Below are 25,301 nucleotides of genomic sequence, written 5' to 3'. Positions count from 1 at the left end.
ACCCAACATTTTTAGGTAGGGAAGAAATGAAGAAACAAGGGGAGACGGGTGACAAGCAGATGTAGCCCTCTTATGGTCGCTGACCTGTGTAGAGGTTGTTGAAGGATAGGCCTGAGAAAAACCCAATAAATTACATGGACCTCAAGGCCCATCATTGACTAGACCTTAGCAAGGTCACTGGTGGCCAAAGATAGGGAGCAAGCCCATTACAGCTCGAACTTCTGGCTGAGAGAACTAGCAAATGCTTGGCCTACTAGGAAAATACGTTGACTATCCGGATGAGCAGATCCATCAACAGATGCTGTTTTCATGATCACTAAAGGGACACAACCCCATCAGTTAAACAATGACGGGCTATGCTAAAAAATGCTCAATTACTGTTTTACTCCTGGAAAAAAAAAAAAGATATTGGAAATCCCCTTGGACATATATGTACCTATTACTAAAATTAACAACCCTAAATGCCCAAACTATGCCAATAACGTTGTAAGATAGCCCCTCCACTGAAATTGATTTATTAGACTCCGTTTATAAAGTGAAATAGACCAGTCCAAATTTTCATTTTACTGAAACAAGTCCAACACATTTAATGAGGTCAAGAGTTTCCTCATCTAAAGAGCATTTTCATGAAAATGCCAGGATTGTGTCCTTAAAAAATATATATTTATAGAAGTCCAGCTTAAGTCTTGTCCGGCATTCATTCAAAGTCCAAAAGAAGCTCATCTTCTGATTCGTACACACAGTTTATTTGTGCCGAGTAGGTCAGAAGGAAAGCCTCAGTGAGATTCAGAGGTGCCCGTTTCCAGTTTCTGAAGTCGACGTCTCCGTAACTCTGCAGTATCTGGTTCCTCTGTTGACGTGCCAGCTTCAGAATCGTTAATAATCTCTTCACTGGTGGATTCTACTAGCGCTGTCAGAGAAAAATCATTATTTCATTTTTATTTGTAAGCGACATTAAGAGAGTGGGCTGGTTATAAGCATGCTGGAAGAGTACCTGATTGCGAGGCTTCGGGGACATCTGAGGGTGCATCAGAAGTGGGGGCTTCTTCAGACTGACTGGATGAAACTATGTCTGTTGAGACTACTGGAGACTGTGTAGAGGGAATGGGTGGACGAGGGGGCCTAGTGATAGAAATGAAGAAAAAAAAATATAATATATAACCTTCAACCATTGACTTATTACCATCTAAGAATCATAAAAAAAAAAGTTTAGGCTCAACACTTTTTGTGGGACACAAGAGTAGATTATTTTAGTAGACAAACACATCAGCTACAGTTTTCTTTCCCATAATGTATCAGTAAAGAAGTCCAGGCTGATAATAAAAAAAAAATCAAAAAAAAAATCAGTGGAAAACAAAACCAAAGCAAAAAATCCAGAAGCCCGCAGGAAATGAAAGCATTGAGGGAGCTTTCCTATACATCCTACCCATCATCTGCCTCCTCGACAGTGGGTTGCATACAAGACAATGAAAAAAATTAAAATTTCTAAAATACTTACATAATGTCAGTTTGAAGCCCTGCCAGGGTGTAGCCCGCTACCCCGACGCGCGTTTCACCCAGCTTACATAGGTTTTAGGACTTTAGTTGGTCTTAAAGTGGTTGTCCACAACTAGGCCAACCCCTTCTTGATTTAAAATGTTTGGCCCCAATAAAATAAAAGCAGCATATACTCTCCTCCTGTGCCGGTGCAGTTCCCGCAGTGTCGGCAAACACTCTCCCCGAGGCTCCCATGTTGTTGTGACACGTGAGCCTGGTGCCCAATCAGCGCTGGCGTCTCCATATTCTGTCAAATCGAACATGAAGAGGAAGTCCAGGCTGCAGCGGATCTCTTCACTTCCGCTTCATGTTCAATTCGACAGGAGGCGGGGACAGTGACGTCGGCACTGACTGGGCACCAGGTTCACGTGTCACAACAACAGCACGGGAGCGAGTGCCAACACAGTGGGAACGGCGCCGGCACGGGAGGTGAATAAAAGCTTTTTTTATTTTATTGGGGCCAAGTGTGGGGTATGACAAGGAGTTGTCCAAGTAGTGGACAACTTCTTTAACTATTTTGGTCTGTGGCCTACAAGATGTTGTGAAAGTAATCGTGCCATCTGCACTAGACAGCAGGAAGGGACTCAGCTGCTCATCATGGGACGGAGGTCTGGTGAGTTTTAGAGGCTTTTTTGTTTTGTTTTATTTGGAAATGGTGCAAAAAAGACAATATGATTATTGCGTGGGGCAATATGGAAAGTGATTGTAGATTTAAGAAAGCAGTGCGGAGCTCAAAGACATCTTCGTGGCAGTCTGGGCCAGGTAGAGAAGAAAAGACGAACAATTCAAATATGATAAGATATCATCTGTAAGTCACAGGATTTACCTGTACTGTATTCACTTATTTGGTCTACACAGAACCTGTGCAGAACTAGTATCATCCAAAGCAAAATCTATTGCCTACCCCTTTAAAAAAAAGGGAAGATACTAATTACACTGGAACATGTGGTAGTAAAGTGAAGTTGGACTATTAAGAGGTCTTACCCGATAGTTGCCAATACTGTAAGATATTGGTTTATCTGTAACATGGCAGCATCTAGAAGAGTATGGATATTTTGAAGACACTGAAGCCTGGCTTCTAAATTCTGCCTTTCGTGACCCTCCATTGCCCTCAACTCCTCATCTGTCATACCAGCAAAGCCAGCAGGAGGCATTGGCATGGGGGGCAAACCTAAGCAAGAAGAAAAAAAATATCATTAAAACTAGGGATTGTAGAGGCTTGTCACAAAAAGTCATGAAGAATAGAACATAGAAATCTTCTCTTACCAAATGGAGGAAACATTGGCATTCCCAAAAATGGAGGTGGGAAAGGGAAGCCTGGCAGAGATGTCCCAGCTGATGAATCAGCGCCAGCTGTGTTAGATGCATCACCAGGCCTAGGAGCGGATGCTGCAAAGTACAAACAGAAAACATCAAATGGAGGTAAATATATTGTAGAAGAAAACTGAGAAGAGAAGAAAAAAAAACAAACAAAAACACAAAACAGTTGTTTTCTGGAAAGAAGTTGCCTGACTTATTGTAATCAATGGCTGATATAGAGAGGGACACTTCTTCCAAAAATAATCTTCAGATGATAACCTAGATCATTCCTCTATTAAACTAAATCATCCTTGAATGAAAAAGTCTCCCAGAATTACATTTTATAGAATCATTTTGCCTATATTTTATTGGGAAATTTCCTGGTTTGAGCTCCACAAGGCCTTGGTCACACTACTCGTTATGTGGACCTTTCTTTGACATTTTGCCTCTTTTCCCTATATGGAGAGGCTACTTTGAAACAATGTGATGGTATTGAGAATGGAGCATGAGAAAAGCGTTTTACCAGTGGAAGTTCCAGCACTGGCTTCTTCAGCGGCATTGGCTCCAGGTGGGCCAGGGACTGGCGGAAAAGGACCCATTGGGGGCCAGAGTGGAAACATTCCAGGAGGGAAAGGTGGAAGCATCCCTGGAGGGACTAAATGGAATGGAAATCAAGAAGTACGTAACTAAATTGACACAATGCTTTTTTAACGTCAACTATATCTTGAAATCAAACAAATGGCGTGACTTACAGTTGGGTGGTGGAGGGATAACGGGAGTCTGTTGTGCAGGAGCTGCGTGCGGCTGCTGGGCAGGGTCCGGCTGGTCTGCAGGTGCTTGAGCCTGGGTGGGCAGGGAAGCTCTGAGGACATCCATTCGACATGTGGGACAAGTCTGCTGCCTTTGGAACCAAGAACGCAGGCAGCTGGAATGGTAAGGAAAGGTGCATTAGAGGAGTGTTCATTATTTTGTTCTTTACTTAGAATTTCTTAGACTTTTGGATTTCAGAGATTCCAGCTGATCTTATTCTCGTGCACTTGTTTTCAGCACAAGAACTTCCTCGGCACTATTAGATGCCAGATTATAGGAGACAAAACAGGTCAATCTGCCTTACTCGGTTATATGGACATCTATACCTTCTTCTGGCTCTGGTTCAGGCAGGCTCGGGCTGTTTTTGCACTTTAGTGACGTCAACTGGCCGATGAAGGGAAAATGCCTGGTGGCCTAGAGCTTCCCAAGGGACATCAGCTGTTTTCCATCGATCCCAAGGAAGGTAGCAGCTGATAGCCATGATGTCTGCAAACTGTATAGGGTTTTGTCTGAAGAGACAATCCCTTTAAAGAAATACTTCTGTATTTGAATGTAGCAGACATGCAATATAGGCATGAAAGCTAGTCTGGATAGCAGGTATATTTTCAGGATGTGAGTAAAATAGTTATGCATCTCTTTACCATATATATATATATATTTTATTATATATATATATATATATATATATATATATATATATATATATATATATATATATATATATATATATATATATATATATATATATATATAATAGAAGACATGACATACAGTACAGACCAAAAGTTTGGACACACCTTCTCATTTAAAGATTTTTCTGTATTTTCATGACTATGAAAATTGTACATTCACACTGAAGGCATCAAAACTATGAATTAACACATGTGGAATTATATACTTAACAAAAAAGTGTGAAACAACTGAAAATATGTCTTATATTCTAGGTTCTTCAAAGTAGCCACCTTTTGCTTTGATGACTGCTTTGCACACTCTTGGAAAAATCCTTAAATGAGAAGGTGTGTCCAAACTTTTGGTCTGTAATGTACATGGCACTCTATATTGCGACTGAACAAACCTGGTGTGGAAGATGTGGTTGCAGGGAAGTCTCTTTGCTCCAGTCAGCATCTCCTCTCTGCAGATTATGCACACATTGTCCATGGCCTGCAGCTCCTCTGGTGTGGCATCGGGATACCTGTAGGTGCCATGTATATTAGGACCTTTACATTATCAGTTGTTTTGTGGAAACAATCAAATGCATTAAACACTGATTTCCTAAATGTTATATTATCAGAAAACACTTTCATTACCCATTGCTAAATTTTAATTTTCTTGTAGAAAAAACACACAAGAAATGCAAATGAGTTTCAAAATATTTAAAAAGGGTGGTCGAGAATTTTTTTTTTTTAAATTTTTTCTAATCTATGTTATTTAAAAACTCCCTATTGTTGTTTCCTTACTACTCTACGTAACTGCTTTATTTATTTAATTTTATTTTTTTTACTACCTTCTCTTTGATGCTTAATTTGAAAATGCCAGTGCATGCTGGGATAGTCAAGCAAAGTCCCTGAAACTAAGTGTCATCAGGGAGTACCTTTTCAGTGATTGAGCTAGTCCCTACTGTACTGAGTTGTCAATTCCAATGTATGCTCAGTAGGATCATGTCACTGTGCAATATGCACAGTGACAGTGCACTCGGTCACCGTCTCCAATCAGAAGTAAGGAAGCGGCAAGAGCTCACTGTCAGCGTGCGTTGTATGAAGAATACCTGTCTTGTAGAAAAAAAGCAAAATGTCACTTGCAGGGGTGTCGCTGGTCCCTGAATTTCCTACACACCGGGTATTCTTTTTACTTACAAAACACATTGACAGTGCGCTCTCTTGCCAGCTCTTCACTTCTGATCAGAGCTAGTAAGCGAGTGCACTGTCACTGTGCATAGTGCACAGTGACAAGATCCTACTGAGCATACGCTGGAATTGACAACCATCGCGTGCTTAGCTCAACCCCTGAAACTGGACTCCCTGATGACACTTCGTTTCAGGGAGGAAGCAGAGGCTGCAGCCTCTACACCTGATGACTACTCATCTGATTATCCCAGCATGCACTGGGGGTTCTCAAACAAAGAGTCATGACACAGGAAGTAATAAAAAATAAAGCAGTTAGGGTTAGGTAGAGTAGAGAGGGAACGATTGTGACTTTTTAATTACAGTATATTAGAAAAGATATTAGATTATGACATTACATAGACACTTAGGAAGGGGACATGGCGCTTTCCACAGGTGGTTGTGTGTGGTACTACAGCTCGTCCCAATGGAGTAGATGGGACAAGCCACGGATCCTTTGTAAACAATGTAGGGGACGAGGTGCTCCTCACCCTTCAATGTGCTGAATGGATGTGATTTGCCTGTTTCCCGCACCCCACCCCCACCTTATCAAACATTGATGGCTTATCTAGCCTTATGATATTGATGACTCATACTTAAGATAGGACATCCATATTGGATTGGAGGAGGTCCAAGAGTTGTCACCCCCCACCAATCAGCCGATTCCAGCTCCGGCGCTGGCTGGATGTACACAGTGAACACAGCCGTAACAGCATGGCTGCACTGTAGTGGCTGTTGCCAAAAACTGCAGCTCAAGTGAATAGCAGCTAAACTGCAGTACTCAACGACAGCCACTACACCGTGAATGGCGCTGTGCTGTTCTAGTTATGTTCATTTCAGCAAGCACCGGCTCTGGAATCAGGTGTCGGACCCCCACTGATTTCATACAGATGACTCATCCCTCAAATAAATCCAGGATACCCCTTTAAAAGTATGCTTAAACAGTACGGTCAGCATTTTTCCAAGCCAAAACTGAATCCCTTTAAAAGGGGTTATGTCCTAAAACTATTTCAAACCAAAAATCCTAAAAAGCTTTAATCTGCACTGCTGGAGTGGGCTCTGGTTAGACAGAATTAGTCTCCTTCACCCTCTGGCAGCTGAGAAGATCTCTAGTTACTTTTCCTGCAGAGGGAGCATTCTTAGCCATACTGTCATGCGTTTCTAAAACAGGGCAAAAATCCATTTCTGTCGACTGCCTTTCCACCAGCAATTTGCTAATTAGGCAGTTGTGCACTTTACCACCAACTATAAACATCAGGCAGTGACGTATTGTAAGTAATTGTGCTCACTCTTCACAATAGTGTATAAATGGCAAATATTGTTAATCTGTACAATGAACATAATTAATGGCAGAAAAGATTGTGTTGGCTGCAGACACCACTAGGGAGAATTTGCAGAAGGAGGATATATTATAGAGTTTAATGGGAGCTGTATACATTTATCTCCAAGCAAGTGGGGGAAACATGCAACCATTACCCTCATATGGGTGATCAGGAGCAGGAGATTTAGGCCTTTATCACAAAAATGAGCTACAAGCTCTATTAATATATATTATATAAATCAACACAAAATATCAAGACATACGAACTGAAAATGCTCGAGGTTTGAGTCTACTTTGCTTACAGCGGTACGTTCATAATCCATTTACTCACAAGGTGTTCATGTTGCGGATCGCTCTCCTTGACATGATGGCGTCAGTGACGGCCTTCTTAAACTGCCTGTACGGAAACAAAGAAGGAGATATTGGGGGATTGTCTCTTCACCTAGGAATCAAACTCATGCTGTATGATGTAAATCTAGAACTAGGAGCAAGGAGAACAATGATACAGTTCTTTTTGAGAAAAGCACACTACTTCTACACAGGAGAAGGAAGGAAGGAAGGAAGGGAGGGAGAAGGGAGAAGGGAGAAGGGAGAAGGGAGAAGGGAGAAGGGAGAAGGGAGAAGGGAGAAGGGAGAAGGGAGAAGGGAGAAGGGAGAAGGGAGAAGGGAGGGAGGAGGAAGAAGGAAGGAAGGAAGGAAGGAAGGAAGGAAGGAAGGAAGGAAGGAAGGAAGGAAGGAAGGAAGGAAGGAAGGAAGGAAGGAAGGAAGGAAGGAAGGAAGGAAGGAAGGAAGAAGGAAGGGAGGAGGAAGAAGGAAGGAAGGAGGGAGGGAGGGAGGAGGAAGGAAGGAGGAAGGAGGAAGAAGGAAGGAGGGAGGGAGGGAGGGAGGAGGAAGGAAGGAAGGAGGAAGGAGGGAGGAAGGAAGGAAGGAAGGAAGGAAGGAAGGAAGGAAGGAAGGAAGGAAGGAAGGAAGGAAGGAAGGAAGGAAGGAAGGAAGGAAGGAAGGAAGGATCTGCATACAGGGCTCTTTTTAAATTCTAAACGGATATCAAAAGGAAAGCAGGCAAATCCCATATAAAAATCAACAGGCCCCACTGCTTGGAAAAGGATGCCGATTACATTTATTGGTTCCGACTGTCAATTTTAAACTGAACAGACGTGTGAACAGAGCCTTAAGCTGGCCATAAACATTAGACTTATGTCGGCCAAACCCATTGATATCAACAGGTTTGGCCGATGATCTAATGTGTATGGGGGCACTGGACAAATGATGATCCGGAGAGACATCGATCATGATTATCTGATGCCTGACTGCCCATCGCATTGTTCTCCCTCGAGGCTTTCTCACAGAGAACACAGGAGCACTCTGCTAAAAGTTCGCTCCAGTACATGGGAGAGTCGGCTGCACGATCATTTGCCCCCCCCACCCCTTACTGTGATGTACAATATTCCAGCTTGCACAGACATTCATTCACAGCTCTTTTTTCAGCAAGAAATAGACAGATAAATGAAAAAAATAAATTAAAAAACATAACATGAAAATTGTACATTCACACTGAAGGCATCAAAACTATGAATTAACACATGTGGAATTATATACTTAACAAAAAAGTGTGAAACAATTGAAAATATGTCTTATATTCTAGGTTCTTCAAAGTAGCCACCTTTTGCTTTGATGACTGCTTTGCACACTCTTGGCATTCTCTTGATGAGCTTCAAGAGGTAGTCACCGGAAATGGTTTTCACTTCACAGGTGTGCCCTGTCAGGTTTAATAAGTGGGATTTCTTGCCTTATAAATGGGGTTGGGACCATCAGTTGTGTTGTGCAGAAGTCTGGTGGATACACAGCTGATAGTCCTACTGAATAGACTGTTAGAATTTGTATTATGGCAAGAAAAAAGCAGCTAAGTAAAGAAAAACGAGTGGCCATCATTACTTTAAGAAATGAAGGTCAGTCAGTCTGAAAAATTGGGAAAACTTTGAAAGTGTCCCCAAGTGCAGTTGCAAAAACCATCAAGGGCTACAAAGAAACTGGCTCACATGAGGACCGCCCCAGGAAAGGAAGCCCAAGAGTCACCTCTGCTTCTGAGGATAAGTTTATCTGAGTCACCAGCCTCAGAAATCGTAGGTTAACAGCAGCTCAGATTAGAGACCAGGTCAATACCACACAGAGTTCTAGCAGCAGACACATCTCTACAACAACTGTTAAGAGGAGACTTTGTGCAGCAGGCCTTCATGGTAAAATAGCTGCTAGGAAACCACTGCTAAGGACAGTCAACAAGCAGAAGAGACTTCTTTGGGCTAAAGAACACAAGGAATGGACATTAGACCAGTGGAAATCTGTGCTTTGGTCTGATGAGTCCAAATTTGAGATCTTTGGTTCCAACCACCGTGTCTTTGTGCGACGCAGAAAAGGTGAACGGATGGACTCTACATGCCTGGTTCCCACCGTGAAGCATGGAGGAGGAGGTGTGACGGTGTGGGGGTGCTTTGCTGGTGACACTGTTGGGGATTTATTCAAAATTGAAGGCATACTGAACCAGCATGGCTACCACAGCATCTTGGACCGGCATGCTATTCCATCCGGTTTGCGTTTAGTTGGACCACCATTTATTTTTCAACAGGACAATGACCCCAAACACAACTCCAGGCTGTGTAAGGGCTATTTGACCAAGAAGGAGTGTGATGGGGTGCTACGCCAGATGACCGGGCCTCCACAGTCACCAGACCTGAACCCAATCAAGATGGTTTGGGGTGAGCTGGACCGCAGAGTGAAGACAAAAGGGCCAACAAGTGCTAAGCATCTCTGGGAACTCCTTCAAGATTGTTGGAAGACCATTTCCGGTGACTACCTCTTGAAGCTCATCAAGAGAATGCCAAGAGTGTGCAAAGCAGTCATCAAAGCAAAAAGGTGGCTACTTTGAAGAACCTAGAATATAAGACATATTTTCAGTTGTTTCACACTTTTTTGTTAGGTATATAATTCCACATGTGATAACTCATAGTTTTGATGCCTTCAGTGTGAATGTACAATTTTCATAGTCATGAAAATACAGAAAAATCTTTAAATGAGAAGGTGTGTCCAAACTTTTGGTCTGTACTAATATTTATATATATATATATATATATATATATATATATATATATATATATATATATATATATATATATATATATATATATATATATATATATATATATATATATATATATATATATATATACACACACACATTATATATATATATATATATATATATATATACACATACATATATATATACACACACACATATACATATACATATATATATATATATATATATATATGTAGTTTCAAAGTTCTAAAATTTGATAGACTTTTATATCCTTAGAACAAGAATAAACTTAGCCCTCCGGTGCACCCAGGGTCCCACAAGGCACAGACCTTTGAGGACTCTACTGCACAGATCATAATGAGTATACCAGTCTGGTTTAGAAGACTGTGATGGCAAGGAGAACCCCACCAGTCACTACAAGGGGCTGCAGTTTGGTTTTATATGTTAAATGGTACTCTCATTGAACTTTTATTTTTTCCTTATGGAGTAAATGTATTAGCTGGATACAATGTTCACCTCTACATACCAGGTGTTTCTGGTTTAGACAGTGAGAGATGCGCACTACTAGAAGCATGCCAGTAGAAAATGGGAAATCCTAGGACTTACGTTTTGCAGATGTTCACTTCAGTTTTCTTACCTCATTGCCAAATACATTGGTCGAATTGCAAAAAGTGGGAACGTGTGGACTTTAACCATGATTGTCATGAAAGCCATATAGAGCAAAACCTTTATAAAGCCTGCAAGAAAGGATGAAAATAAAAATGGATTCTCCTACAAATTCCATCACAATGGCGAAGTACTGACAGTGTTGGGCAAAATATAATTTACAAGATTTTTAAAATTACTGGATTTATTTTAGGACACCGGGGTCAAATTACGTTAAGAGGCGGAACACAAGTGTTAGGGGGGGGGGGGAAATGGAGCTTACCAGTCAGGAGTTCGGTGTATAACATGTACACTGCTTTATTGTCCCAGGGATTCTCACTCTGAAGGTCCACAGAGTGCAGGACGTACTTTATGAAGACTGTGAGGATCATCGTCATCAGTATGGCATACTGGAAAATTGAGGTGCAATATATTAGTAACCGACATTTGTGATAGCCTTAAAGGCTTTACGCACCTTTAAACCCTTCTTTTATAGTGTTGCATATACTTTTAAAAATAAAACACATTCTCAATTGGTTTAAACATTGTCTGTTCGGCTTGGAGAGCCTGCATGTAACATCACAGAGCAGGCTGCTTCATATCATTCTGTCAGACAGCTCAATTCTGTAGCCCCTCACTGTCTTCTATAGCCAAACTACACTTAACTCCTTATTGATTTGTGTTTATTATATTTTTAAATGTTAAGATTCATTTAACTTAAAAAAAAAAAAGAGAGAAGCCAAAGAGCAGCTTGATGGGGTGCGCTCTTAATGGATTCATGCAGCCTGCATTTTACTGAATTACATGCAAGCTCTACGAGCTAAAATGTTAAATGAAAACCAATTGCAAATCTAATTTTGTTTCTAAAAACTACAAGCAATTCAATAAGAATAAAAAAAAAAAAAAAATGGATATAAAAGATTAACAGAGCCTTTAAAGTGTTTGCCCCCACTCGTGTCGGGCAAGAGAACTGTAAGCTGAATGAGTGCTGCAGTCATGTTAGGGGCTACATTCACTTCAATCCATGTCTTATAATGATTTTTGGACAGTCATGAATGTTTGCAGCTGAAAAGCAAGCTGCCCATATACTGATGGGACATAAAAACTCAGCACATCATAGCTTTCTTTCCTCCTTGGCAAATCCCTTGTATTTGGGTATAAAGGTGACCATAAGTATCAGATTTATAAATCTGTTGATTTTGGCAGGTCTGACCATCTAATGTGTATGGGGGTGTGCTAATAACAGATGTTGGGGGAAAGGGAGGGTTGGGCATGTACCATTTCAACATGCCCAATTCTTTTGATCTCAAAAGGAAATAAACAGCAGCTGCCAAGACATCCCTGCAGGGATATTCCCCTCTCTCTATTAGGAACACCTGCACGCTCAGCAGAACTGAACATGATTGTGTATAAGGTCTGGGGAAAAAAAAATAGCTGTATAAAAAAAAATAAAATAATAATAAATAATAATAATCATAATAATTAGTGTATGGCCAGTATATAAACAACTGTCTGCAAGACCAGTCCTCTCCTATGCTCCGGTTTCTTTGTGAACAAGACACCAACACTTCTTCCTTCCAGACGAAAATGCCAAAGCTCAAGAGGAAATTAGCACCCGAGTTCCCTGCAGGCTGTCAAACAATGCGTGCACGGTTTCATTATATTTACTTTTAAGATTTAATTTCTAGGATTAACTTCCCTTTAATCTGAAAAAGTAGTCTGACCTGATAATGAAAACCACTTTAATATTATTTGGAGGCTTGTGGAAGCATTACAGTTTGCAAAACTAAACCTTTGCAGTGTCAGAACGTGACAATCTTGACTCATTGGTCTCAGGTGTTCTACGACACAAGAAACAGTATAAAAAAGGAAAACTCCTAATCCTACATAGAAAGTGATTGATCCCTGCAAATACTTGGCTCCACTTAGAATATATTTCAGGCTTTAATATCTGTTCAAATAAAGTGTCAATTAGAAATACTGGAACATCAGAAGAATATCTACAAGGTGCAAACAAAAAGTCCACACATTCAGAATTCTTCACTTTGGGTGTGAATAGGAAAAAAAAACCCGAAAAAACAATGTGATGCACAAATATATATCACATACATATCCAGCCCACAACATCCAGCCACTGCTCTGATCTTTGTATTTTAGCTGCAGCGGTGACAACTCATATCTCCGCTGCAGCCAGTCAATGCCCACATCACCGCTGCAGCTAGTCACTGACCTCAGTGGCACATGTCATCTACACCAGCAGAGACGCCGAGCAAAGTTTTCCTTGCTCTATATTGCTGGTATATGCCAGCACTTACCATTCCAGGACCCCTAAGATCACGAGACTGCTCTTTCACAGATTCAGGCAAAATAGGGAAAAGGAGAAGGGGGAAAAGTGTGAATATATAAAAATTTTAAATTTTTATTGAAAACAACTATAAAAATTGTAATAACTCATGCATCTACAGATGCATATAAGGCAACTGTCAGGATGGTATTCAGACAGTAAGCCACAAATATTCCCGGTTGCGTAGTGTGTTGAAGTTATAATAGTTATGTGCCTTGGCTAGGTACTGATTAATATGAACAGTGACTTTAAATAGTCAATTAATATAGGTTCTATACTTGTGGGAAAATTGGATGACGGACTAATTATCTTTGTCCTTTGTGCCTGTCATTTGGGACAGACAATATCACTTTTGTTGTCCTATGATACCCACAAACAATATTACCTTTTGACATATTGTAATGGGGATAACCCTTATTATCTATCAACTGGGCAACATAATGTATAATATACAGCCTTAACCCATTGATTAAAGGGACTAGGTTAGGAATCCCCTATATAACTATTATAACTTCAACACACTACGCAACTGGGAATATTTGTGGGTAACTGTCTGAATACCATCCTGACAGTTGCCTTATATGCATGAGTTATTACAATTTTTATAGTTGTTTTCAATAAAGATTTAAAAATTTTATATATTCACACCTTTTCCCCCCTTCTCCTTTCCCCTATTTTGCTATAATGTTTTTGGTGGTGCACACCTGTGAATATAGGTCTGATGAGATTTGACTTATGCTTTGGGTTCTTTCACAGATTCACCTACCACATGGAGCAGTTCTTGTGATTACGAGGGGTCCCATAAGATGACTACCGGGTCCCATAGGATGACTACCGCCAATCACTGTGTTATGGTATATGCTATTTAAAAAGTGTCTCCATCCGGAGGTGGTACATAGGTACATCTGACGACAAAGGTTGGTACTAACCTCAAATCCAAATACCAGCTGCACCGAGGCCCCTCTGGTGACCAAACTGTGATAAGCATGAGATACAAAGAGGACGTCCAGCACCCCGAGCATGAGCATCAGCGCTAGGAGGAAATAACACACGTGGCAAATATTAATATTGCAGAACTGGAAGGAGGAAATCAGACTGCAGATAGTCAAGGGAACAAAGAACCAGGGAGTCAGAAGAATACGGCAGCGAAGGAAGCAATGTCAGACGTGTGATGTAACATCTATGTAATGAGCACGGCGCTAGAAAACATTCATAGTGAAGGCAGCTGTATGCAAACCATAACGGCCGACACAAGAGGAAGTGATACCGCACGGCCACCCGGCAGGTTACACGTCAGGGTAATAACACAAGCGCTCAGCCATGCAAAGAACGCAAGAGCGAGGCATAGAAATATCTTCAGCGAAGACTTGCTGTATAAAGAGAACCCTCATATATGGTTTAGGAAACGCTTGCATGCCCCATAGAGCATTTTTTCTTAGTACTGAGTGGTGCCGTTCCTCTTGTTACTCTTTATGAAAATATATGAATAAACTGACTCCTAGGTCAGAACGTGTCTCCTGGAACTTCTCTGTTGATGTTGCAACTAGTGATGAGTGTGCATGCTCGCCACTCGATTGAGTATCGTGGGTGCTTCAGCGCCATGTTCGAGTCCCTGCCCCGCATGTTTATTGGCAGTCTAACAGCCGCAAAACATGTGGGGCGGGGACTCGAACATGGCACTCCAGCACCCACGATACTCAATCGAGTGGCGAGCATGCACACTCATCACTAGCTGCAAGTGAAGAGTGTGGTCTCCCTACATTAGCCGTATGGAGAAATCCTAATCTCAAGGACAGTTTCACATCCCTGACCGTGGGTTTTGGCCTCAGAAGGGTATTAAATATCTAAGACAACTTTACCAAGGAAAGGAACGCCAAACTTTTTAACTTGCTAAAACAGAAATTTAGCCTGCCCCAGTCCTGACCGCTCAGATACTTTCTAGTGAGGCACAATGCATCAAACAATTTGACCCAGCCAATATAAAAGATGGCCAGAGATGGACGGCTTTGTAAACCTGTATCTTCTTTCTACAAAGCAATATTGGAGGAACAATTTGTCACCTCGAGAGTGTTTAAAATGGTATTCACATCTCCAAGATCCTATCCCAATATGTAGTAGAAATAATAATAATAATAAATAAATATTAGCAAATACCTCCAATTAGAAATGTAGTATAGTTCTTCTAATTCGCAATGTCGCTTACCTCATGTGCAGGGCATTGCAGGACCTTAGCTATGTCGCTTACCCCATGTGCAGGGCATTGCAGGACCTTAGCTATATCGCTTACCCCATGTGCAGGGCATTGCAGGACCTTAGCTATATCGCTTACCCCATGTGCAGGGCATTGCAGGACCTTAGCTATGTCGCTTACCCCATGTGCAGGGCATTAGAGTAGCTTAGGTATCCATGATTACGACCACACACATAGTGACAGTTGTTAGTGGTCGTAATATTTCTATATCAGTGGTCATAACCATGGATACCTAAGCTACTGCAATGCCCTGCACATGGGGTAAGCGACATAGCGAATCAGAAGAACTATGCTATATTTCTAATTGGAGATATATGCTAATATTATTATTACACCTACTACATATTGGGATAGGAATACCCCTTTAAGCTCAAAAAGCCATATCTTCATTTCCAGACTAGGGCCACATTCACACACCCGTTTCCATTATTACATCAGCATAAAAAGAACGATTTCTCTGCCATTTATCATCCGTTTTGCTTATGCTTTTTTTAACAATTTGAACTTTTTTCATCCATTGACTCTTACAAATGTATCAATCAAAAAAAGATGACACACGGATGGACTTCTGAAGTACAAAGTCTATCTTGTGCATTTCAATCATTTTTAACAAATCCCCAAAGACTTTAATGGAGTAGTCTGATCTGCAAAACAGAGGAGAATAGGACCTACTTGGAGTCTCATAGATCCTTTACAAAAAGGCATCAATAAAACTTTACGGGTCTGTGCAGACGTGTACAGAAGGATGTGTGAACGCAGCCCTAGGGCAGATCAGGTTTTATTTATGAAGCATGAATGTGTTTTCTAGGCAGACACAGATGCCAAAACTTGCACTGCCAACTATTTTTTGTATTCCTGTTAAATACTCAAGGTCGATTGACCGGTTTAGTGAAGGCCTTTCTGTATAGTTATTATTTTTACTTTGTGAAAGTTATATGAAAATAAAATGTGTTTCTACAGTCTGAGAGTTGTCAGCACTGACTGAACAGCGTCAAGATTGTAGGGACGGTGTCCGGCTCTGCAAGGAGAACAGTAAGGGTATGTGCACACGATGCGGAAATGAAGAAGAAAAATTTCTGCATCTCCCTGGCAGAAAAAAAACGCACGCAGATTGTGCATGCGTTTTTCCTGCGGAATACATGCGTTTCCGCATGTGGATTGACAAGCGCTTTCCAGGCGATTTTAGCATCACCTGGAAAGTGCTTGACAACTAGGTCACACTGTATAAATCCATGCAACCAGCATGGATTTATATAGTGTGACCCGAGAGAGTGGTAAAAATAAAAAATAAATGTATACTTTACCCTCTGATGGCCCGCGCTGTCCTGCTCAATCCGTTCTCCCTCGCCGGCAACTTTGAATTGAAAGACCTGCCGACGTCAGCGTCACGTGACCCGTCACATGACTCTGACGTCAGCGCAGGTCCTTCAACTCACTGCAAAGTGACGGGAACCAAGCAGGAGCGGTGCGCGGGCCGACAGAAGGTATACATTTATTTTTTATTTTATTCTTTTTTTACAGCTTTTTTAATGGTACCTGGGTGTGGATGAGACTCTCCTCTCCTCCACACCCGGGTACCATCCGCACATTAGAACGCGCCAATAGCGCAAGTACAGATGCAGTCTTGCGGAATTGGCGCGTTCTAATGCAAGTCAATGGCGGCGAAAACGCCGCGTTTACGCAAAATTAATTGACATGGTGCGGATTTTTGAGCGCAGCGTTTACGCTGCGGAAAAATCCGCATCATGGGCACAGCACATGCGGATTTCAATTGGGGAACATTGCTGCCCTTCTACCATGCGTTTTCAATGCGTTTCCGTGGCGTTTACGCAACTGCAAAAAACGCCGCGGAAAAGCATTAAAAACGCATCGTGTGAACTCAGCCTAATAGTCAGATTTCGATTTTTGTATACATTTCCAGGAGGAATAACAGAGGAACGGCACACCACAGAGTAGTAAAAAATGCTCCAGAATTTATATTTTATGGGAAAATGCATTTGATTGTTAAAAAAGACAGGACAGGAGAGGCAACGGGCCCTCAAGTAAACTCGTAATGTGTTGAAATATACATTATTAGAAGATATATGTGCCGCTTACCAAGAATACGGAAATGGAATAACCAGGAAATGTTTGGGCTGCGCTCCATCTGTATGGAAACAAAGAATATCATTTTGAAATTAGAAGAAATAGTTTTTTGTGCAGCCGCTATACATGGCTTCCAGCAATCCTCATGGGGGTCATAGGAACAGTGCAAATGTGTTGTGAGATCTCTCCATTACTGAAACAATTGAGGAGATAAGTGGCTTCCAAGGTTATAGTGCTTGGAAACCATAAGAAGAAGAATCCATCCCTAAGGCTACAGTCACAACTCTGTTGTCGGATAACCTGGGGCTCCTTCCCCATCCATAGCTATCCCTACTCCCCGGATTACTTCTGATGGTGAAGACGCCGGGGCCACGTACCTTGCTGAACTCCTGAATCAGCCCTATATCTGTTCCCTTCCCCCACCCAGGGAAGTGGGGAGGAATAGTGTATGCAAATACACAAACTAGACAAGGAAGGTCGTACAGGCATAACTGAAAATACCAATCATACAAATATGCACTCACAGACAACAGAGAGGAACACTGGGGGGAAAGGAAGGAAGACAAATAGGAGAGAATGAGGATTTGCACACAGCCGAAACACAATCAAACAGTCACAGATCAACACTCAAAACCCCTCTACCAACAACCGACACCTCCTGTCCACACCAGGCAGTATGAAACTAACACTGGCAAACCAGATTGCCAGAGGATAGTATATATATATATATATATAGGAGAGGGGAGTGGCTAATACTGAACAGCTGAGATCATCCAAGCTGGGAAGCTTCAGAGACTCCAAGCTGAACGGTTTAACCCCATGCACTACTAACAGAAACTTGCACTGTTTAATATGAAGGAGAAGTACTTCTGATCAGTGCAGGAGTACGTGAAATCAGACGCTGCGGTCTTCTGGCCCCTCTCTGTGACGGTAAACCCGTGACAGGTACAGTCACACACAACAGATGTGCAGAGGAATATCCACACTGAAAGATGAAAATATTAATGCAGATTTCACTGCACAAATGCTGCGGATATACAGATCAGTTCTTATCAAACCTTCCTGCAGACAATAGGTCACTTTATGCAGCAGGTTTTATCTGCAGTGAATTGATAATAGCTACAAAAAAATCTCACCCACAATGCTGGGTAAGCAGCAGATTTTCTGTCTGGAGAATAAGCTGCATATCAGACCCGTGTGGACATCGGAATAAAGAGGATGCCGTTACATGGCTTAATGAATTACATGAATGGTCTAATGAGGAATCCACCATAACAGCCGATCAACGGAAGTTAGACAAAATGGGGAGAGGTTTTTAGCTTCGTGAGATACCGCTGGCAATAGCCCAAGTGTCTGGCAAGACCCATGGACATTAGACTGCAAAAACGGCCTATCCATAGGATCGAGAATAACTTGCCGATCGCTGGAGATCCCACTGCTAGGAGCCCCATTAATCACAAGAATGGGGCTCTGAGATGTCACACTGGAATGGAGTAGTGGTGTAATTTGCCAAGAAGGGAATAACGAATAGGCACTACATCGAACAAATAATTTTGGTACATAATATCAAACATATACAATAGTTAAAAGGGAATATGTCAACAGGTTTTTGCTATGTAATCTGACAGCAGCATGATGTAGGAACAGAGAATGTAGCAGCGATGTATCACTTAATTTACTGGGTGCAGCAGTTATGATACAATTCCTGTTCTCTCTGAAGCAGAGCTCGGAATGCTGAGCCCTGTATAACCCCGTCCACATCAGTGATTAGCAGCTTTCTGTCAATGTACAGTGTACAAAGAAAGCAGCCAGTGTTGGGGGCGTGGCTGGACCAAGAGGCAAAAGACACCTAGTCCTGTAGTGATAATCTCCTGCCAATAAAACACTGATTTTATTGAAACAGCCAAACACAGCCCAGTAAGTGATATCACTGGAATCAGGGTCTCTTTCTTTTAAACAAGCCAGATACCCCTTTCAGAGTTAAATTGGAGACCTCACCACTGCACATCAGACTGATGGCGGACTATGACTTTACCTTACTTATCACTTCAAACTTATATTTTGGATATTTTGGTACATATGGTATATAAGAAAATACACAATATGCTTCTTACAAAATCTACCCGATCCTCCGCCAACCAGTGGAAACATTTCAGAAAGAGCAGAAGGGTGAAGAGGGCCACAAATCGCGGGCTGAAGTCATCCCTGAACACGGTGAAGGCCAGACACGTCTCGGTGACGGCGTACCAGGAGCGCTCCAGGAGGTGCTGCGGGCAGGACGACACAGGAATCAGTAGGGTTATGAAAAAAGGGGCGATCTGGATGTATTAATAACGGACCTGACGCTGGAACATCCCAGCAATGCAAAACAGAGAGCACTGAAAAGCATCAATAATTCAGCATTTAAGTGGCGTTTAAGAGGTCATCTAAGCAACATAATACAATAATAACACCATGTTCACCTTTCACAACCATTCTTCTATGATCCAACGCCACCACTATGATTAAAAAAAAAAAATGGAGCATATTTGTACATTTGTAATTTTGTGCCCACAGCTCCCTATTCAGAGCCATGCATCTCCATGGTTACATATTAAAAAAAATATATCCTGTGCTGTCTAATCCTGCAGCCACGCTCCCTTCTCCCTCCTCTACTTTAATCCTTGATACATATGGTATCAATAAGAAGGGGGGACATGGATAAGAAAAGGACAGGATCAGATTGTGCACAGGGTTGGTTTGTAACCCAAGAGACCAATAGGTCGGCATAGGAGCTGTAGACTTTTGGAATTGATTTTTAAGGCTCCAGAGGATAAAAATTAAAAGTGAAGCAATTCTTCACATATTTTTTTTTAATCTCCATTTTTTTTTTTCTTAAATCCATTGAAACAATTAAAGAAAATGGCTAGACATGTAGAAAGATCACTTAAAAGGGCGTTTCCACTACATTAAAGAACACTGCATATATTTCTATGAAGTGGTCACTCTCTGGTCGGGAGAGCTGCCAGCCAGTCCGTGGATTGCGGTCCGATGTATAGAGTCGTCTGACTGCGCCCTTAAGCAGCATGAAACACTCAATCTTAAAGGGACTCTGTCAACAGGATTTCACACCCCAAATTTATTTATATGCGCATGTAGCTATTTCAAAGATGAGTCCAGCAATACCTTTACATGGCCGGTCCGTTCCTCCATTACTGAGAAATCAGCCGTTTGAATTGATATGCAAATGATGCTGAACAGCTATGGTAGATCTGAAGCCTCTGTCACTCCAGCTCTATTCCCTGCCCTATGCCATCTCCTCCTGCTTGACTGACCGCCTCTATGCAGTGTGACTTCTGGCAAAAAAGGTGACAGGCAAGCAGGAGGAGGCGGCGCTGAGCAGGGAATAGAGCTGGAGTGACAGAGGCTTCAGATCTACCATAGCTGTTCAGCATCATTTGCATATCAATTCAAACGCTGATTTCTCAGTAACGGAGGAACGGACTGGCCATGTAAAGGTATTGCTGGACTCCTCTTTGAAAGAGCTACATGTGCATATAAATAGCTTGGGGTGAAATCCTGCTGACAGATTCCCTTTAAATTTAGATTAATTCACTTGACCACTGTCAGGCTGGTTACATGCAAGCTTAATAAATCCCTATGGAGCAGTTAGTTTGGATCATTGAATGCCGGTGGGGCCTGATTTGCAACCAGGTCATGCCAGTGAGAAAGCAGTGTTCGGTTGGTGTATGATACGATTATAAAACACTGAGTAGATATTTTTGACCTCACCAATGCAATGAATGAGCCTCCAACCCATATTATAAAGGAATGGTTTTCATTCCATATAAAAACGGCTGCAAGTAGAACAGGGCACAATAACAAATCATTGGATCAGAAGATGGATCTTCACAATATCTGCCATGTAATCTTGTTAAACCCAAGCTGATGCCGAGCTCACAAATCCAATAATCCCCGCTACAAGGCTTACCTCCATCTCGGCTGCTCGCAGCTGACCAAAAAACACTTTGCCCATAAACTTGCCCAGGAGGAAGACCAGGACAAACGCTTGTATATACAGCACCTAAAGGAAAAAGAAACTAGTTATAAATACAATTCATTTCATCCATACAGATATGCACCAACATGGAAGCAGGGCATCGATCACAGCGTATCCAAGCAGATGTACCATTCATGGACCAAGGGAGGCTGGAGGACAACTTCTATGGATGCTGCATCGATGACTAGTCCGAGGCTGGTCCCTGGCGGCTCTCCCCTAGGTCGTCTCAATATACACACAAGTATGGAGAGATCTGTCACTCAAGTGGAGGGGGCAGGGACAAGCCTCTTGGACTAGTCAACCAAGCTGTATGGTCCATGAAGTATGGACTGGCCTTAGGTCTCCTGACCAGAAATCAGCAACCTCATAGGTTGTGGCCAGTCCGTGCATGGCTGTGTGATACAAATCAAGCGTTCAAGCAATGCACAAAGAATTATGATAAATCTTTACTTTGGTTCTACTGTTATCTAGGATTATTCCATCTACTCACGGCCATACTGGGACTTGACTTGGTCAGATACACAACTGTTGGGTAGAATTGGTGCTTGAGGTAATAAGCGTGAGCCACCACTGCAGCCGTCAGAGCCAAGCTGGCACCTGTCATCACGGCTGTCCTCATCTTGGCGGTCAAAGGAGGGGCGGGACCCTGTGCAAAACCAGAAATGTCATGCTTTATGTACTTAGCAAATCATCTCAGGCGCGTTCTCCAAGTCTTACCTAAAGCCAAACAAACCAGAAGCTGCATGTTGACTGATACATTTATAGAGGTAACGTTACAAGGTGAACTCAGAAAATGGCAGCAGCTGAAATTCTGCACTGAGCAAGTTATAAATCAGCAATCACAGATTTTATTAGATTCAATAACTATAATCTTAAAACATATTTCACCCAGGTAGGTTTTTTATAAGGTCTTATGAATTTGGTGGGACAGTCGTACAATCAGGAGCCAGTCCAGATTCTCCTGTGCAGTGACGACAGGGGAGTGTTGGTAACAAATAAACATTCAGTACAAGTCAGATGCTTCTTTATAAAGATACAGTACCATAACGTTAAAGACATTCAGTACATGACAGCATAAGCTATCACCAATGTGAAAAAGAGGGGGGTCCATAAACGTCATGCATCAGGTACAGATAGCTGGTTCCCAAGACCTTTTTTTTTTTTTTTTAAATCAAATGTTTTTTTTTATTAATTTTTATAAAGATTTTCACAAAGGTAAAAATAAAAAAAAACAACAACCAGACAATCATTGGAGAAACCCAGTTCTCCACCCCTCAACCTTAAGAAACATTAAACATGAGTTATTTATACATCTTGTCTCTGCAAAACCAACATAACTAGATGAACAAATATTTGAACATAGTAACAATAATCAATCCAATTACATATAACTTGTGGAAATACTAATAACATTTTTATTACTTTTAAAAAGAAGTTTAATTTGAGGCATCATATAAACGTAACCAGCCAATGATGGTTGCAAATGAGGAACTCCCATCTATTATCTACATTCTCAAGAAGGAGATTTGTAAATTGGTTTTCCTAACAAGACAATCCCACTGAAAAGTACGTAGACACGATAGAGGGGTGGGGGGTCTCCAGCTTTATGAGCCAGGATAGCTGACTGCAATCAGCAAATGCTACTCTGGCAGATGCAAAACACTCCCATATATGACACGAATGGTGATGTATCTGAACGACCGCCACGTTATATAACATTTTCCTCCAGCAAGCGGCATCATGCCATTGAAACATGAGGGTCTCAGGAGTGACTGTCAGACTTGAAGAGACGTATGGCAGGAGGTAACCCCTTTTAAAACTGTACCCTTACATATCCGCCAACTCAACACATATTTATGGTCAATTCCAGCTGCATGCTCACACTCACGACAGTCGGCATCACAATGCCATGTAAAGTAACCCCATAAATCTATTGCAAAAGTACACCCCAACATCATCACAGCCAGGCACCATGTAGGAGCAGTCTAAGCAGCTAGCCGTGACATTACTGGTTCCACTAGTGCGTGACTTCCATGCACCTACAGGACACATCTGGTAACAGGGTGCCTGCACGGCTTACCACATTTTGCTTGATTTCCTATATTTAGCATCTGCCCGACCAATCTCAGCAAATGCGACCATCATGTACTACAATTAATTTTAAAAAAATAATTTTTTTTTTTTTTTTTAAAAAGCAGCGCAATGTTCATTCTACAACAAGCAAAGTACATAGGGATGATGAAATAATGTGAGGCTCACAGCTATAATGGGGGAAAGGGAGAGTCAATATATTCTCAAGTAAGATCATCCGGCAATGTGTACAGTAACAAAGAAAAATCTTCTACTTAATAGGAGGCTTCATCATCAGAAACATCAAGGATTAAAATGAAAATCTTTCTAATACGATTCCCATAGAAATAAATCAAACTGAATGCCCAGGGGCAGACATATCTTTAGTGCAGCCTCACCCCAGAGGTAAGGGGGCCACTACCGCCTCCAGAGAAGGTGGAATTTTGCATTATGATGAGCTATTGGACTGCAAAAGGTTCATATATTTTCCCATGTACAGGGGCCCCAGAGGTAAGAAGACCACCACCACCTTTGAAGCAGGTGGAATTGTGCATTATTATGGGCTACTGGACTGCAAAGGGCCCATATATTGTTCATGCACAGGGGCCCCTTCTTTCTTCATCTGCCAGTGCGAATTTTGCATTATGATGAGCTGCAAAGGGCCACAGTGCAATCAATTCAGCAAAGATAGAAACTCATATTACTAATTATCCCATCTGGATTATAAAAAGACAAAGTGCACATCAGCACACAAGGATAAGCGTGTATGTAAGTGCAAGAATAATCACTGATCAGTAAAAGCATTTTGCACAGGGATCGATCTATGGATTACTGAGCCACCCGGCTATAGGAGAGGGATATATCTATGCCATATGGCATAATGCATTTTAATTATACTGCATTTAGTCTTGACTACGAAGCCTCTGTGCAACACATCTGTATGGGGCAATATGCACCTTTGCACTTCTGCTGCAAAGTCATGAAAATCGAACATCGCAAAAATCTGCATTATTTTCCAATTTTATGACTATATCACAGGCAGCAGTGACCCCTGTATTGTGCACACACAGGAGCGCAGATTAATAAGCGATTGCATAGGGATCTCTAGAATTATTACACCGCGGAGATGGAATCCGCCATCGCCAAATATCCCTGAAACACTCCCCATAGTCATCAGATGTCTCTTCTGCTACTAAAATCTGCAGATAAACATCTAATGTGAACAGGCAGCTAATATCAGCAAACACTACACCATGTCCCTGTGCAATGCCCATCCCATGTGTAGCACAGCAGTGCAGTAAAGTGTGCTCCCAAGCCCCCCTGAAGCCTTCAGGAGCCCACACTAACCACAGACCAGACAAGCAGCATTACCCCAGCCAGTGACAGATGATCTGAGCTCTTCCCAGCTGTTGCTGTCACTAACACCCCAAAACAGGAAGAGGTTAAGTCATCAGACACCTCACTTCCGCTTGGAATCATCCATATGACCTAAAAGTACGGGGGTGGCCACAAAACCCGATTCTGCTGACACTCACGCCTATCATATAGTAGCGGCTACAAATACTATACAAAGTTAATATTTATCAAAAATAAATAGAATAGACGTATTTTTAAGTATGAAACTCAGTCGTACTTTAAATAGGCAAGCCCCTATTCCTGTAATGGTATCGTCCATATTGTGCATTACTTTAAAGGAGCGTACCAACTAAACGATTGTAAATAGGGGGTTTTACCTGGAACATTGGTGATTTCTTCTGCAGGGCTCGGAACGTGTGCTCAGTCCGTAATGGGTTTAGGCTGTAAATTGTGGATTTGCCGTCAGTTCCAGTGAAGTCTAGAAAACCACTTTGTTGCTGCAGCTTTTCTGCGTTCCTGACAGCTTGTCTGTGAATGTAGACCCGTGGCTGCACATGATTGGTTAGCA

General features: G+C 41.8%; 1 protein-coding gene across 3 annotated transcripts; it reads right to left on the bottom strand.

Annotated features, from left to right (window-relative positions):
• Positions 1 to 494: 494 nt before the first annotated feature.
• SYVN1 (synoviolin 1) lies at positions 495 to 25,301 on the bottom strand. Of its 3 annotated transcripts, none has more exons than XM_073658576.1 (16): positions 25,111 to 25,301; positions 21,798 to 21,953; positions 21,239 to 21,331; positions 19,383 to 19,535; positions 17,281 to 17,329; positions 13,862 to 13,965; positions 10,872 to 10,998; positions 10,581 to 10,680; positions 7,178 to 7,243; positions 4,721 to 4,837; positions 3,588 to 3,760; positions 3,359 to 3,490; positions 2,803 to 2,925; positions 2,521 to 2,707; positions 995 to 1,122; positions 495 to 910 (listed from the first exon to the last, which is right to left on the bottom strand). In XM_073658576.1, the coding sequence occupies exons 1-16, from the start codon at positions 25,117 to 25,119 to the stop codon at positions 777 to 779; spliced, it is 1,851 nt and encodes a 616-aa protein (XP_073514677.1). In that variant the 5' UTR covers positions 25,120 to 25,301; the 3' UTR covers positions 495 to 776. The 3 variants fall into 3 exon arrangements, with proteins under 3 accessions (XP_073514677.1, XP_073514676.1, XP_073514675.1); XM_073658575.1 differs by lacking the exon at positions 25,111 to 25,301 and adding an exon at positions 24,749 to 24,881; XM_073658574.1 differs by lacking the exon at positions 25,111 to 25,301 and adding an exon at positions 24,725 to 24,871.

The sequence above is a fragment of the Phyllobates terribilis genome, unplaced genomic scaffold, assembly GCF_046119375.1.
Source record: "Phyllobates terribilis strain yellow unplaced genomic scaffold, ASM4611937v1 Scaffold_13__5_contigs__length_258822181, whole genome shotgun sequence".
NCBI classification, from domain to species: Eukaryota; Metazoa; Chordata; class Amphibia; order Anura; family Dendrobatidae; genus Phyllobates; species Phyllobates terribilis.
The sequence above is the reverse complement of the archived record's forward strand: the minus strand, read 5'-3'. Positions and strand labels throughout refer to the sequence as shown.

Excerpts from the sequence above, each read along its gene's own strand:
- SYVN1 (XM_073658574.1), bottom strand. The coding sequence starts at position 24,856 with ATGATTCCAAGCGGAAGTGAGGTGTCTGATGACTTAACCTCTTCCTGT. Across the intron at positions 21,954-24,724 it reads TGCTGCTTGTCTGGTCTGTG|GGTCCCGCCCCTCCTTTGAC; the intron begins GTTAGTGTGGGC and ends GGTTTTGCACAG. Across the intron at positions 13,966-17,280 it reads ATTCCATTTCCGTATTCTTG|CGCTGATGCTCATGCTCGGG; the intron begins GTAAGCGGCACA and ends ATTTCCTCCTAG.